The sequence below is a fragment of the Scyliorhinus torazame genome, chromosome 14 (assembly GCF_047496885.1).
Source record: "Scyliorhinus torazame isolate Kashiwa2021f chromosome 14, sScyTor2.1, whole genome shotgun sequence".
In the NCBI taxonomy this organism is placed as follows: Eukaryota; Metazoa; Chordata; class Chondrichthyes; order Carcharhiniformes; family Scyliorhinidae; genus Scyliorhinus; species Scyliorhinus torazame.
In genome coordinates, this window is record NC_092720.1 from 75,716,620 (window position 1) to 75,732,938 (window position 16,319).

General features: G+C 45.2%; 1 protein-coding gene across 5 annotated transcripts in view; it reads right to left on the reverse strand.

Moving 5' to 3' along the window:
- Positions 1–1,225: 1,225 nt before the first annotated feature.
- LOC140389824 (inactive N-acetylated-alpha-linked acidic dipeptidase-like protein 2) overlaps positions 1,226–16,319 on the reverse strand; it is a 1,491,575-nt gene continuing 1,476,481 nt past the window's right edge. For all 5 annotated transcript variants that reach the window (XM_072474375.1, XM_072474373.1, XM_072474374.1 and 2 more), the window contains one exon: positions 1,226–6,815. In XM_072474375.1, the coding sequence (XP_072330476.1) occupies positions 6,611–6,815 (205 nt within the window). In that variant the 3' untranslated portion in view covers positions 1,226–6,610. The remainder of the gene's footprint in view (positions 6,816–16,319) is intronic.

A 16,319-nucleotide genomic window follows, 5' to 3' on the forward strand; every position in this document is an offset into this window, starting at 1 on the left:
ACAGTCTTACAAACAAACTAAAATATTAGGGTTTCGGTCCAGTATCCTAGCCACTGTTGGGGCCGGGTCTGCAATCGTAATCAAAGTTAAAGTAAAAGGCAGAGAAAGGCCTCTGCTTGAGAGATAAAGAGACATCTGCAGGAAGTAGATTTAAAGTTGGCTAGGTGAGAAACCAGGAGCTGGATTCTCCGCAGCCTCACGCCAAAAGGCTTGGAATATAAAAGCAGGGATGTACTTCTGAAGCTTTATAAAGCATTAGTTAGGCCCCATTTAGAATACTGTGAGCAATTTTGGGCCCCACACCTCAGGAAGGACATACTGGCACTGGAGCGGGTCCAGCGGAGATTCACACGGATGATCCCAGGAATGGTAGGCCTAACATACGATAAACGTCTGAGGATCCTGGGATTATATTCAGTGGAGTTTAGGAGGTTGAGGGACGATCTAATAGAAACTTACAAGATAATGAATGGCTTAGATAGGATGGACGTAGGGAAGTTGTTTCCATTAGCAGGGGAGACTAGGACCCGGGGGCACAGCCTTAGAATAAAAGGGAATTGCCACAGAGGGCGGTGGTGGCCGGGACGTCGAGTGTCTTTAAGACAGAAGTTGATAAATTCTTGATTTCTCGAGGAATTAAGGGCTATGGAGAGAGAGCAGGTAAATGGAGTTGAAATTAGCCATGATTGAATGGTGGAGTGGACTCGATGGGCCGAATGGCCTTACTTCCGCTCCTATGTCTTATGGTCTTAAAATCGCGACCGGTACGGGGCGGAGAATCCACTTTCACGCCGTGAAAATCGGCGAGACCGGGGAAAGACTAAACCGATATTGCTTTTCAACATATTTTATGATTTAAATATTTTCACTTATGTACCTTTACCTGGATACAGGTATAAAAATAAATATAAACCCCTATGTGGCAACCAACAGCTATTGCAATTTAAAATATACATTTAGTGACAAAATTTCAGGATAATTTAATTTTTATGATGAATCATTAAATATGTTTAAGCAACTGTCCCAATTTACAATCAAAGCTTCAGGTCAGTGCTACCAATATGGTGAATCATTTTCAAAAGGAAACTAATGTATCTTGTACTTCTGTGCTGTGAGAATGCGTGTGTATGTTTGTAGGAGGTGAATTCAGTTGCCCAATGTTCTCTATCTGTCTTGAAGTGTTTTGAGAATGGTGAAAAGCATAGAAGTTTTAAATACTCAAAAATTCCATTAAAAATCTTTTTAATTGAAAATAGAATCCATAACCAATAGTGTCGTGTATACATTTTGCAGTGTATAAACTGTATATTCCTCTGATAGTACCCATATATTTTATTTTTAAAATATTTTAGATTTTCAGATGTGCAGTAAATCAAGGTTCAATCGATCAACCAAGCCTTGTAACTTGCTGAAATAGCACAATTACTGTAAGTGAAATCATTGTTTGATCATATAAAAGCCCTCTTTCATCAGAATTATTTAGTTAATCAAACCTATTTGTGATTTAATTTACAGTGGGAAGTTGCACAGGCAACTTTCAATCATAACATTTATCAAAAATATACACAGTATGACATCAGAACCGTGTTGCACTCTGTATGTGCTATCACAAATGTCTAAATTAAATCAAATTCAAATCAATTATAACAATCCATGTCCACTTTTATATTATACATTTACCACAGAAATATATCCGAGTGTCTGATTTCTGAAATCTTCCTGTGTACAGATGTACTTATCTTTGCGCTTTTCTGTTTCTGTATTGAGAAGGCTGATTCAAACTGATTACCTCAAGGAAGATCAGGCTTATTACTAAACGAAAAGTCAATTATTTATGTGACACATGGGCAAAAATTCTCCCGCTAGAGCGGAATTGCTCATGATTTGCATTCCATCATATCAAAGAGAATTAAGTCCATTCAATTTCCAGCTCGGCACTTCAACATCATTCACGTGTGAAGGGGCATGATTGGAATGCACTTAACTCCCTTTGATGTGGTGGATGTTTCTAAACATTGTGGTTTCAGCCCTTAGACTTACTCACCCGCAATGATGAGTGGAGCAAGGCTCACAGCTGCTTTGTGGAAGATGTCAATCACAGGCCACTATCAGAAATGAATGAATTGCTTGAAACTCATGGCTTGGAGGGGTTTAAACACAGGTCACTGTCATAAAGGCTGAATGGACAGTTGGTGCTTCCAAGTAGGTGTTACAAATGTGAATGTATTCACTACCCCTGTCTGGTCTGCTCTCTATCTTCCAGACAGGGGTATTTGTTCTGAGGTGTTCTGATGGGGGTCCCTCTATTTCGAGAGTCCCTGTGGGGGTCTAACTATTTAGGGGATCTCTGGGGGTCCCTACAGTTAATGGGTCTCTGTGGGGGAGGGTGGTTCCTTTAGTTAGAAGGTCCCTGTGGGAATCTCCCTAATTAGGGGGTACTAAGGAGAGCTTCCTTAAATTAGGGGGTCCCTGTGGGTGGACATTTTAGTTAGGCGATCCCTGGGGGAGGAGGTTTGCCTAGTTAGGGGGTCTCTGTTATGGGGAGGTCTCCCCAATTAGGGGTCCCAGAGGGGTGTCTCCCCATTTAGGGATTCCTGGGGGGTCTCGCTGTTTATGGGAATCCCTGGGAGGGGGGTCTCTCATTTTTAAGGGTCTCTGTGGGGGTGGGGATCTGGTAGGTTGTGCATTGTGGGGTGGGGAGGGAGGCCCTCGGATGGACTTTGGAGGTAAATGAGTTACCTACTTGGCCCACCGTGAGGTCAGCCTCACATTTGGTGAGACCCTCTGTAAATGGCGCCCACGTGATTCCTGGTCCAGAGGGCCGGAGAATCACACAGGGCCAGGGAATATGGTTCCCGGCCTGCTAAGTGGATACAAATGGGTCATGAGGACCCATTTTCATTCATGAGCATCTTCCTGCTGGCGCGCAGGTGCAAAGCCTGATCCCACCGCCAGCAGGGGGCCAGAGCATAGCGGTCAGTTCGGTGTTCAGTACGAATCTCTATTTTGGCCAGATGCCCGATTCGTCACCCGATCGCGATTCGCGGCTACGGCACCGAGGGGCGGTGATTTTAGCCCATGATCTGCATTAACAGGAATGCCTTCCCTGGTCTCACAAAACTACTTTAGCCTACTGCAGGCTGATGGTAGCTTCGTCCTCCACCACTACAACTCCATTTACTCTTGGAACTTCTGGAATAATTCCCAATTCAGCTAAGTTATCTGCTGAATGGACATTGGGTAAGATGGCCTGAATGCAAAAATGGTCTGACATTCCACTGAACTTCTCTGGCAGGCACAACAGATCGACTTTTGTCCAATTTGGGCAAAATTTGAAGATTACCTCCCATTAACTTTCGCCCCCTACCTTCAACTTAAAGTAATTGGCCACAAGGCAGTTTGTTCAATAACTGATGGTAGCCTATGAATCACATTTCAGAATCAAAACCCATAGCTTCTGGATTAGAAAGTAAATGCAATGTTTTCCTTTGTCAGGGCTATGCCACTGAACAATATATACAGAAATAACCCCGTTTGTATCCTGACAGCCTGGATGTTAATATTAGTTTAAATCACACTTAGATTATTCTTACTTAACCAGTCAGTTTTTGTAAACAAATTTGGCTTATAAAGCTGTTACCACGGGTTGAATGAACTAGAAATGTTCCATATTGACCAATTGTACCTATGGTCTGCCGACAATCACACAAGTGCTGTTTTAATACTCCTACATTGACATTTGGTATCAAAACAATCCCTATTTACAATTCTTATCATCTGCCCTTCAGAACATAACTCCATTTTGAAATAGCACTGCTGTTGAAGAGAATTCTATGTTTTGAAATCAAAGTGAAGATATATGAATAAATCACTTTTCTTAAAATGCAATTTGGGGAAAAAAATGATAACCAATACACTGAAATGATGCCATTGGTTGACAGTGCAGGAATGCTTAATATAGTTGTCTGGAATTCCTTCCTCTGTTATTTTAGTGCAGGAATTCATTTGTTTTAAATGATTGGAGTAACACTTCCACTAACCTTTGCACGCTAGTTAACACACAGCATAGCTAAACTGTGATAACAGTGAAAGATCACTCAATGTTACAGTAGTTGTTTCTTTGTGAACCGAGTTAGTCTACAGGTATCGGAAATTACTTGTAACCAAGGGCAGCACGGTGGCGCAGTGATTAGCACTGCTGCCTCACGGCACTGAGGTCCCAGGTTCGATCCCAGCTCAGGGTCACTGTCCGTGTGGAGTTTGCACATTCTCCCCATGTTTGCGTGGGTGTTGCCCCCACATCCCAAAGATGTGCACGGTAGTTGGATCGGCCATGCTAAATTGTCCCTTAATTGGAAAAAATGTATTGGGTGCTCTAAATTTTTTTTTTTTTTTTTTTTAAAGAAATTACTTGTAACCCAGTATTGCTTTTGAAAAATCAAACTTTTCATTATTCAGTTTTTAAAAAACACAGCATCAATAAAATGGTCTCATATTAGTTCCTGATTTTGAATGACCATCGAAAATAAGAATTTTAATGTCACTGTTACATTCACGTGTGAAGGTTTATTATTTCTATTCAATTTATCTTCCATTTTTATTTGCACAATCTCCTCATCATTGAATCTCTTGAAGTATGCATGATTCTTCAAGCAAGTAGTTATGTATGTAGACAACTTGCTGCCCAGAATTTTATTGTGATGTCTTGATCTAGCTGTTGGGAGCATATTTTCCTGTTTGATGATTTTATTAAAGAGTACAAGTGCATAAACAGGAGTGTAATCCCAAGACAAAGCACCAACAGATGTTTTGTGTAGTAATGGGAATTAGGTGAGTTAGGGAAAACAATATATATATATTTTTAAACATAGCTTGTTAAATTTTTTGTTCAAGTCAATTGCGAACAATTTAAAAGATAAATTATGAAATTGGTGAGGTTGGCGAGTGGTGGGGTGGAAGGAGAAGAAGATGGTATGGAAATAGAAAAATGAGCACTGCATTACAGATCAAACCTGCCATAAGTGAGTTTAACACAAAAGATATTTTTTAAAACAATCAACAGAGCTGCAGAAATATTGGCAAGATAAGCAGAATAATGACACGATGACCTCAACATTCAGAAAAATGTTGCCAATGGAAATAGTGGTGAATATGCAAACAAGGTCTCATAAAGGCAAAATACTCTTTTGAACTTGCCATTCAGTCATTTTGCTAAAATATTACACCCTCCACTATTGGATTAATTAACACTTCAGTCTGTGTAACTTGCTCCACCAATCCGAACGTGTTACAGGATCATATTTTGAGGCCCGTAGAAGCAGCTCTGGATTTGGCCTAACTAAGAACACTATTGTTGGATGATAGTGGTTACACAGCCTCATATATTACATTTCTGCCCTCAGTTTCTTTTAAGAAGAAATGGGGAATCTTGTACATGAGGTGGTCAGGAGGACATTCCTTTTCACCGTCCAATAGGATGGCATGTCCAGCATTTTTAGATTCTCAGTTGGGCCAAAAGAAACATACCACATGACCATTTAATTCATTCACAATTAGGAAACAAGTGCACTTCAAGTTTAACTTAGATTGATAAATAGAAAATGACATTACAACATTTTCAACTTTAGTACTCATTGATTATAGAAGTGTTGCAGAAATACATTAAAGGATTTGTCACATTATTGAATAAAAATCATTATTTCATTGTTTCCCACCGCAAATCTTTTATAAGTGGGCATTTGATTAAAAAAATTAAATAGGTACTGAATATTCAGCTTCTCAATCTGCATTCAACTGTCAAAATATAATGATTTAGCTACTTCAGAGAATACTACAATAATACGCTATTGCAGATCAATCCAAAAAATAGGTTTGCTCTTGTCTGTTCCATTTGACAGATTAAAAATGAAGATTTTTGCCTGTTTTAACAAAAGGCATTTGTTTCACACAAATCGTACCAGTTTATGACATTATTCCACAGGTTGCAATGAATAATAATACTCTTATATACAAAATAACATACACCCTAGTCTGAAAGGCACATTGCGCTTTTATAACCTAATAAAACTCTTTAAGACTTTGTCAATTTCAATAATTGTCCATTTTGAAGGTATCTTATAATGAAAATAATTAAGTGCTCATACAACATTCACTGTCTTCGCTGCTCAGCCTGTTACATGGATAGCATGAATTATTTCCTGTTAATGTGAATTTCTTTTTCCAGATCTTTCAGTGAGGCACTTAACAGCCTTAGACAGCTGGAAATATCCAGTCATTCTCGACTAAGTCTCCCCCTAATCATTATTTACTGGTATTAGATTATTATCCAATGGACTGCAAAGAGATTCTAGGACTGTTGGCTGTGATTTTAACTTTGCAAGTATATGGATTTTGAATGAGTGTCTGACTCAGTTGTTAACAATAACCACCAAGCATCAGTGAAGATAACCATTTAATGGCATTCTGCCTTTATACTTGCAATTGGCCCCATACGTAATTGCTGTTGTAAGTAACTGTATATCCTTTGGTAAATTCAGGTATCATTTTTCGGTATTGTAGCTACTATTGAAGAGGAAAATGTCCCTCCCTCAACATTGCACATTTCTAAAAGTCAGTTTGTTCTTTTCGCATTTTGAATATTTTCAAACACATCCAAGCCTGCCTTTAAATAAACCTGAGCAGATCGAATGCTGTTCAGCACCATAGATGAAACTGTGGCTAGAGTTTGGTTTGTCCGCTGAAGTCTGCAGTGATTAACAGCTTCTTTCATGACAGAGAATTGGTTTGATGTGTCATTGAGGTGATATAAAATATTTCTGAAACACAAAATAACATATGCTAATTGTAATAAAAAATATCCAACATTGAAATGTTTAATAATGCTCTTTTCATGTTCTAAACTAAATTGTACATTGACTGTATCAAATGTTTATTGAATTTGTAATAATAAAAATAAAAATACTTACAATTAAGAGCTGATACAACATTCACTATCTTCACTGCTCAGTGTGGTACATGGATTGCATGAATTTGAGTACAGATTTGAAACAGACTGGATTGCTCAGTGAAAGTAACAGCGAGCCGAGCAATGCTCACAGTTATCTATAGGCAAATCAGGCAGCAACCTCTGGCAAACGTACGTGCTCAGTTAAACACAAAAGCCAGGAGATGCTGTTCAAGATGTGCCACTCCTCTGTAAGCTGCCCAGAAATAGCATCTCACTGTCTTCCTCCCCATTCAAGTGTCTTGAACAGCCCGTACTTACATCACAGGTATGGACTAAACTTGACACTCTGGTCTCAGCACATTTTGAATGACTGCCAAAGAACCTCTCAGGTACTAAAATTTACTTTAACAAGTAAAGTCTTATTCCTTATGAGATTAATTGATTGTTGGTGATTTATTTTGTGAATTAAAAAAATGTTTTTACGTTCTCTTTTTCGTCCAGTCTTTCTTTCCCTTCTTAAATGTTGCTTTTTGCACCTGATTTGAAATTGAATTCACCATTCTGTCAACACTTTAGTTCAGATTCTGCACTGCTCATGAATGATTCTTCAATCTGATTGGTTAGGGAGACACCTTCTCAAGAGCAATTGAGGCAATAAATGTTGGACGAGCCAGTGACTAGCCCATGAGTGAGTAAGCTAACAGAGTTACTTGCCTTGTTCATACATGTCTCAAATGCCATGTACCACTGACAGCACGTTGCTTTGTAGAACTCTTTGCAAAGTCTGTGGGCAAGGGTCAGGCACCATCATACCCCATCCACAGCCAAATGCAGTCCATTATTTTATCTATTTTTTGTGTAAATGCATACACTGTCCCTTTAAATATGGCAACGTTTGACTTTCAGGCTGTGTATTTTGTAATGTTCTACGTACCATTTTACCTAAAATCAACTTGGGTGGAAAATGCAGTAAGAATGACAGTTTAATAACATCATAATAGTTGCTTCTGAATTCAACGATGGGCGCGATTCTCTGCAAAGATTTCTAAGTGTGGTATCAAGTGGGAACTGCTGTGAGCTTCCCAGTGCTCGGCCCGGTGAGGCCGGCAACACAGTACATTAATTGATCGATTTACCGAGGCCCCACGGGTTTCAAGCCACAAATGAAGGCTCCCCAGCCAATTCGCCAGGACTGCGCTCGCCAGCCGCCCGCTACCAAGGTCGAGCAGCACTTAAACAGGTCTTGCACAGCCAACCCCACTCAGCTCACAACCATGGCAACAAGATGACCGACCCCAGAATTTGGAGACACAGACCTGGGGAGCCTGCTAGATGCGGTCGAGGCCAGGAGGGATGTCCTGTCCTCCCAAGGGTCCCGCAAGGTGAGCCACAGGGCAGCCAGTGCCACCTGGGATTAAGTGGCAGTGGCTATCAGTTTGGGAAGCGTGACCAGGAGGTCAGGTCTCCAGTGCCACAAGAAGGTCAACAACCTACACCGGGCCGCATGTGTGAGTTACCCCACCCCCCCAACCTTCCCTTCACACTCCCTCTACCCTCCCTTCACACACACATACCCCCAACCAACATGGTGAACTACTTATGTGTCCCCGCAAGAGAAGCTGTCCACAACTGTTGGGAGAGGAACCAGACTGGGGGTAGGGCGCCTGTCATAAGGATCCTCACCCCTTCAAGGCACAGGCCCTGGAGGTTATGCAGGTGGCCGAAGACAGAGCAGTCATCAATGCGGAGGTCGGTGCAGGCCACCGAGGTGAGGATCCACCAGGCACCACCAGAGGACCTGTCAAACGTAAGTTGTTAATGCCACACAGACTGACCCATCCCTCCCATTGACCACATGTCCATTCTCCTGCAGGACCTCCAGAAGATGGCACCGGCCCATCTGGGGTTGACCCCCACCCTGTTTCCCATGAGACCACCTTGGAGCGCTCTGAGATGCCACCACCGATGTATCGCAGCTCTCATCCCCACCCTCCACCAGCACAGGGATACACACCCCGGTGGGCAACATTAGTGGACAGGCTTCTGGGGCACATTCTGGCGAATGCCTCATAGTTGCTGATGTACATCAGGTAAAAGCAGGAACCCCCCAGGCATGACAGAAAGGGCTGCTGGATCCCAGGACCCAGTTGGCCCCAGCCTGATGCTGAGCCTCTGGAACAGGTTTACCTGGAGCTGATGCAGACTTTAGGGAGCGGTTGGGACATTCAGAGGGAGATGTCAGCGACACTCCAGCAGGTCCATAGCCAATTGGATGTGTCCCAGAGGCTACAAGCGCTGGAGATGTGGCCTGCAATGTGTGATACTGAGGCCATAGTGGGGAACCTGCTGCACGACATCAGCAGCATGAGTGGAGGTGTCCAAGGCGTGGCTCAGTCAGTGATGGCCATGGTTGAGGACCTCGGGAGACTGTCCGACTCCCCGGGGTACGTGACCCAGTACCAGCTGGACCCTGATGAGGTGCGGCGGAGCTTGTCTCAGTCATAGGTGGGCACTGCTGAGGCATTGCGGAGCATGTCCCAATCACTAAGGAGCATCGCCGTCTCACCCTGGTGCAGACATGAGGGCGTCTCACCCTGGTGCAGACATGGGGAGCTGCCAGGACTGACAAGAGCCAGATGACCCAGCACTAGCCGGGGCTCAATCCAGCTGCCCCTCTGAACCTAAGTGAACTCCAGGGCCCAAGGGGCACCCATCCTACGGAGTGGCGAAAGTAGCCACCAGCTTTCTTGAGTTCCACTCATCTGATGAAGCTGCATCTCGCAGTCAGCACCCAGAACAGGGCTGCCGACAGATGCGCCGGACTCCCACCAGGGGTATCGAAGGCCACGGGACGCACTGAGAGGGCAGTGGGGGTGGGGGGGGGATGTAGAGGGTGAGTGGAGTGTGCATGGGAGGGTGGGGGGGGGGGGGGCTTTGGGGGGTGGGGAGAAGGAGGATGGGGAGAGTAGGACGGCACCATCGGGAGAGTTGGGCAGTGGTGTATACTTATACGAGGCAAATTTTAAAACCCTCGCCACAACCAGAATGATGCCTCTGGCCCTTCTACCAGCGATGCAGCTCGATTACCAATCCCATGCCCCATCCCCTCCAGACATGGGGTCCTGCCCAATCCTACTCCCCACCCAACATGGCCTGCCCACGCACACCAGACTGGGGTGGGGCTACTGCTCATCAGACTGCACAGCCTCCACCCCAGGCACCTGAATAGAATGTTGCCATAACCTGGCCACAGACATGTGACTGGTGTCATGATATTCATATAAACATATCATGGTGCAAACACACACACACAATGATGGACAGATCAACGGACCAATCAACACACACGCAACATCACAGCCAATCACCAGTGAGAGCACACGCACTATAAAACGAGGAACACCACAGTTCCCGCTCATTCCAGCAGGAGCTGGCTCAGAGCACAGAGCTCACAGCGTGCCACTCAGACACACACCATGTGCTGAGTGTCTCTCTAAGATAGTGCAAGGGCTGGGTCCACAGGTTAACTGGTAAAGTACGAACCACAGCCAGAAGTATACAGTAGATGTTATCAAGAATAATAAAACAGAGTTGTACCATCTACAACTGTGTTGGTTCGTTTGTGTATCGGAACACCCAACACGACAACTGGGGCTGAGTGTTCGGAGGTTGGCTGCTGCGTGCTGCCTCCCGCAGTGTTCAAGCACAGTGCCCATGCATCAAGGTGTGATTGGGATGCGAGGCAATGATACCCCACATGCTACATAGCCCGCCCACCCACGGGGATCCACTTGGGATGTGTGAAGTGCTCAATTAACCATGATTATCAATTCGCTGTTAGCAATAGCCTTCAGCTGCATGGCCATAGGCCTCCATGGTCAGTGGGAGTTATGGGTGTTCGGTGGGGCAGACCGGCAGGAACTAGGGTTGCCACCGGAATGGGTACACACAATCCAGGGGTTGGCATGGAGGAACCGCGCACGGTTGTCACCCCCCAGCTCCTCAGCCCTCCATGGTGGCCCACCCAACTGGGACTGCGCCCCACCCTGGTTGCCCCCCCCATCTCCCTCCAGGACAGCATGCCGAGGCCCAGCAGGCCTTCGCCCGGATCAGAGCTGATGTTGCTAAGGCCACTATGCACGCTGTAGATGAGACACTGCCCTTCCAAGTAGAAAGTGACGCACCAGACGTCGCCCTTGCCGCCACCCTCAATCAGGCAGGCAGACCCGTGGCATTCTTTTCCCGCACCCTGCATGCCTCAGAAATTCGGCACATCCGTCGAAAAGGAGGCCCAAGCTATGATTGAAGCTGTGCGGCATTGGAGGCATTACCTGGCCGGCAGGAGATTCACTCTCCTCACTGACCAACGATCGGTAGCCTTCATGTTCAACAACACACAGCGGGGCAAGATCAAAAATTACAAAATCTTGCGGTGGAGAATCGAGCTCTCCACCTATAATTACGAGATTGTGTATCGCCCCGGTAAACTCAACAGACGCCCGATCGCGAGGTACATGTGCCAGCGCACAGGTAGACCGACTCCGGGCCCTGCACAAAAGCCTTTGTCACCCAGGAGTCACACGGTTGTACCACTTCATTAAGGCACAAAATCTGCCCTACTCCGTCAAGGAAGTACGGACAATCACCAGGGACTGCCAGGTCTGTGCGGAGTGCAAACCGCACTTCTACCTGCCGTTCCGCGCATGCCTGGTGAAGGCCTCCCGCCCCTTTGAACGCCTCAGCGTGGACTTCAAAGGCCCCCTCCCCTCCACCGACCGGCACACACATTTTCTCAGTGTGATCGACGAATACTCCAGATTCCCCTTTGCCATCCCATGCCCCAACATGACGTCTGCCACCGTCGTTAAAGCCCTCAACACAATCTTCAATCTGTTCGGTTTCCCCGCCTACATCCATAGTGACAGGGGATCCTCATTCATGAGTGATGAGCTGTGTCAGTTCCTGCTCAGCAGGGGTATCGCCTCCAGCAGACCGACAAGCTATAACCCCTGGGGAAACGGACAGTTAGAAAGGGAGAATGGGATGGTATGGAGGGCCGTCCATCTGGCCCTACGGTCCAGAAACCTCCCGGCCTCCTGCTGGCAGGAGGTCCTCCCTGATGCACTCCACTCCATTCGCTCATTGCTGTGCACTGCCACGAACAATACACCCCATGAACGTCTTTTTGCCTTCCCCAGGAAGTCCATATCCGGGTGTCGATATCGACTTGGCTCGCAGCTCCGGGAACCGTGCTTCTCCGTAAGTACGTCCGACTCCACAAGGCGGACCCATTGGTGGAGAGGGTGCACTTGCTCCACGCAAACCCCCAGTACGCCTACGTAGCGTTCCCCGACGGCCGCCAGGATACTGTCTCCCTCAGGGACCAGCAGGTTCCACCCCCACAACCCCTCCGTCCCCAGTGCCACCCTCCCCTCCCCCGTCGCTCCCCCCCCCCTCCCCCAGGACCATCCGTTCTCCCCCTGCCCATGCCCGACGATGAAGAGGATTTCAGCACGCTCCTGGAATCACCATCAACCAGATCAGCATCAACATCGCCGACACCACTGCGTCGCTCCCAGAGGAACATCAAGGCCCCGGGCCGGCTAAACCTCTGACCGGTCCACCGGACGTCAAAGGACGTTTGTTTGCTCAAATCTTGTAAATATTGACTCATTGTTGTATACAGTTATCCACCACCCCCACCGGACTCATTTTTTAACAAGGGGTGAATGTGGTAAACCACTGTTACACCTGTATTAGGGAATGTACGGTAGGACCTGTACTACAGGTTCGCCGGTAGTCCCTGCCTGCTGGTTCCGTCCAGGAGGCGGGGTATAAATATGCGTGTCCTCCAGCCAGCAGCCATTTCACCAGCTACTGTGGGAGCCCACACATCTGATAGCAATAAAGCCTCAGTTGGATTCAACTATCGTCTTTGTCCCATTGATCGTGCCTCAGGGACGAAACCCAAGCAGACAAGAGGAGAAACTGCAAACTCCGCACAGACAATCACCCAAGGCCGGAATTGAACCTGGGTTCCTGGAGCTGTGAGGCGGCAGTGCTAACCACTGTTCCATTGTGAAATCAGCAGGTAAATTCTCCACATCTGGATGCCTCCTGAGGTAAGGCTGGAATCTAAACATTTATTTATTTGTTTTTTAATAAATTTAGTGTACCCAATTCATTTTTTCCAATTAAGGGGCAATTTAGCGTGGCCAATCCACCTACCCTGCTCACCTTTTGGGTTGTGGGGGAGAAACCCACGCAAACATGGGGGGAATGTGCAAACTCCACACGGACAGTGACCCAGAGCCGGGATCGAACCTGGGACCTCGGCGCCGTGAGGCTGCAGGGCTAACCCACTGCGCCACCGTGCTGCCCTGAATCTGCAAATTTATGACTTGGGTATGAATGCTACTGTTGTGTTAAACAATGTGGAATTACTACTCATAACTGGAAGTATAAATGAAATGAAAGTTTATACTTCAGAAGCTTACAGAACAGAAGGAGGCCATTGTGCTGGTGCCAGGGCATTGCTAGAGATGATCCGACAGCCCCACATTCTCTCCACACCTCCGTATCATCCTCTAGTTTAAAAGTATATCCAATTTACTGCAGAAATGCATTGCCCACTTCCTCAACAACTCTTCGTGGTAACGCATTCAGTTCTCCAAAATCCTCTCCTTACTCTCTTGGTAACATCCTCATCATTAACTCCATAACTAAAAGGAAGTAATCTTCCTTTATTCTCTGCTCCAACACGAGGTAATCCCAGTATCTAGCCTTGGAGAAAGTGCAGAATGATACCTGGACTCTGAGGCTCAAAAAGAGGTTAAGCAAATTACAGATCCCGACACAAATTCCAGTTCTGATCAAAGGTCAGAGACTTAACTCTGTTTCTCCCTTCACAGATGCTGCATGATCTGCTGTGTATTTTCAGTATTTTCTGTTTCAATTACTGAAAAATTGCATTGTTTTTCCCGGAATTTAGAAGATTAAGGGGTGATTTGAATGAAGTTTACAAGATATTAAGGAAACCAATACAGAGAAATTATTTCCGCTGGTTGGGAGTCTATAACAAGGAGACAGAGCCTAATGTGATAATAGCCAGGCCCTTGCTGTCGGGAACTCAGCCCATCGGGGACAGAGCATCGCGGGTGGATTGGCTGATGACGCGCCAACAGCGCTGTGACAGCGCTCGGTGAACGTCCTGATGACGCCGATTTGCAGGGGGTGGAACATCGTCAACCGGCATCAAATCTGCGCCTGCCCCGACTCCGGAGTCAGAAGCCATTCTCCACCCGATCGCTGATCTGAATTTCGGCATCAAGCTATGGAGAATTCAGCCTAGGAATTCTGTAGCAAGTAACTCACCTCCTGACTCCCCCAAATCTATCGGTCATCAATAAAACTTAAGTCAAGAGTGTGATGGGATAATCTCCACTTGAATAATAACACTCAAGAAGCTCAACACCATCCAGCAGAAAGCAACCCACTGATTAACACCCCATGCACCACCTTAAACATTCATTCCCTCCACCACTGACACAGAGTGGCAGCAGTGTGTCCCATCTACAAGATGCACTGCAGCATCTTGCCAAGGCTCCTTCAGCAGTATCTTCCAAACCTGCAACTTTTACCACCTAGAAGTGCAAAGACAGCAGATACAAAGGAGCACCACCCCCACCTCCAAGATCCACCATTTTAACTGGAAACTATATTGCCGTTCCTTCACTGGATCAAAATAAGGAACTCTTTCCCTAACAGCATTAAGGAATATCTAAACTACATGGACTACAGGCTAACCACCACTTTCTCAAAGGCAATTAGGGATGGGAAATAAATTCTGGCCTAGTCAGCGACTGCCACATCCCGTGAAAGAAGATTTTTTTAAAAACTGCATGCTGTAGTGTAAACTATTATGGCTTTAATATCCTTTCACTAATAGCAATTCTCAAAATTGCATAACGTTCTAACCCAGGCTTAACTAATATTTTGCATTGTATGTGTAAATGAAGATCGTCCTGAGAATTCACAAAAGTTTTCTCACAAAATGGCGGCCAGGCCCAAGGGCTGAAGGGCCTACTCCTCGCGTTCCTACACACAAACCCAAGTGAAGTTCTTTGTTGGTTATTTGTATAAATCATAAATATAAATAACCATTTGCCTAACAAGGTGCATTAAACTGTGATAAGGCACCAAAAAGGAAACAAATACATTATTGATTGAATGTTAATGAAATTAGAATTCATGTGTCATTTTAATGAGCTCTTCACAGTGACAAATCACAGTGGCTGAGAAGAGTCTAGTAGTCGTAAACATTGAATTTGATTAATAACCTGGGACCACATTCCTGAAGGAGATAAAATACCTTGTTATATGTGACAGACCAGTCTTAATACACTGTCGGGAAGGCCTGTGCAAAACAAGTCCAAAAAAAGTCATTTTCCTCAGTTATGAATCATTTACAAGCAGATAAGTGCATACATTATTGATGGAAATGCTGGCTTCATCGTCAAATATTCTCTTTGCAAGATAGTCTGATTTCCATTATTTACTGCAAGAGCTGCCAAAATCATTGGGATATTTTAACACTTTCTGTGCCCCATGTTCATTATCCTAATGAGTTTTCTTGCAGAAATAATTACGTGGGTCTGCAATGCTTAGTATTGTAATAAATCTGTACAGAAATGGAAGTGTATGGATCACAGATTGTGGCATTACTTGCAGTATTCTCTGCAAACCTTTGAACTTGTATCATTCATTTTCCAGTTCAGAATGCCACTCACCCCGTCTGAAATGTTTGAACAGAAAATGCCCACATACGTTAAAATATTAAAATAAAATGAAGGGAAGATATATCAGTGGTTGTTCATTTTAAATCTTAAGGTTTGATTTTATCTACTTATACATCTTGCTATATTTTATTACTTTGAGATGATTCTGCTGTTTAGAGGCTAAAACATTATTAAATGTCTACAAAAGTCCAAAGATATGAAGGCTAGGTGGATTGGCCACGCTAAATTGACCCTTAGTGTCCAAAGATATGTGCAGATTAGGTGGGGTTACAGACATGGGGTGGGGGAGTGGACCGAGGTGGGGTGCTCTTTCAGAGGGTCAATGGGCCGAATGGCCTCCTTCTGCACTGTCAGGAGTCTATGGTTCTATGGATTTTGCATTTTATTATGATTCTAAAATTTGGATTTTCCCATCAGAGATGGAAATCAGGAGATGGGACCAATCCTCCGTGACATTCCTGCGTTTGCATCTCACCTGCCAGGAGGCAGGATTTTGGTGAGGTGGGGGATCTTAATGATCCGCGAGATGAAGTCGTCCCCTTTTGGCACAAATCAGCAACCATTGCTGTAGCTGC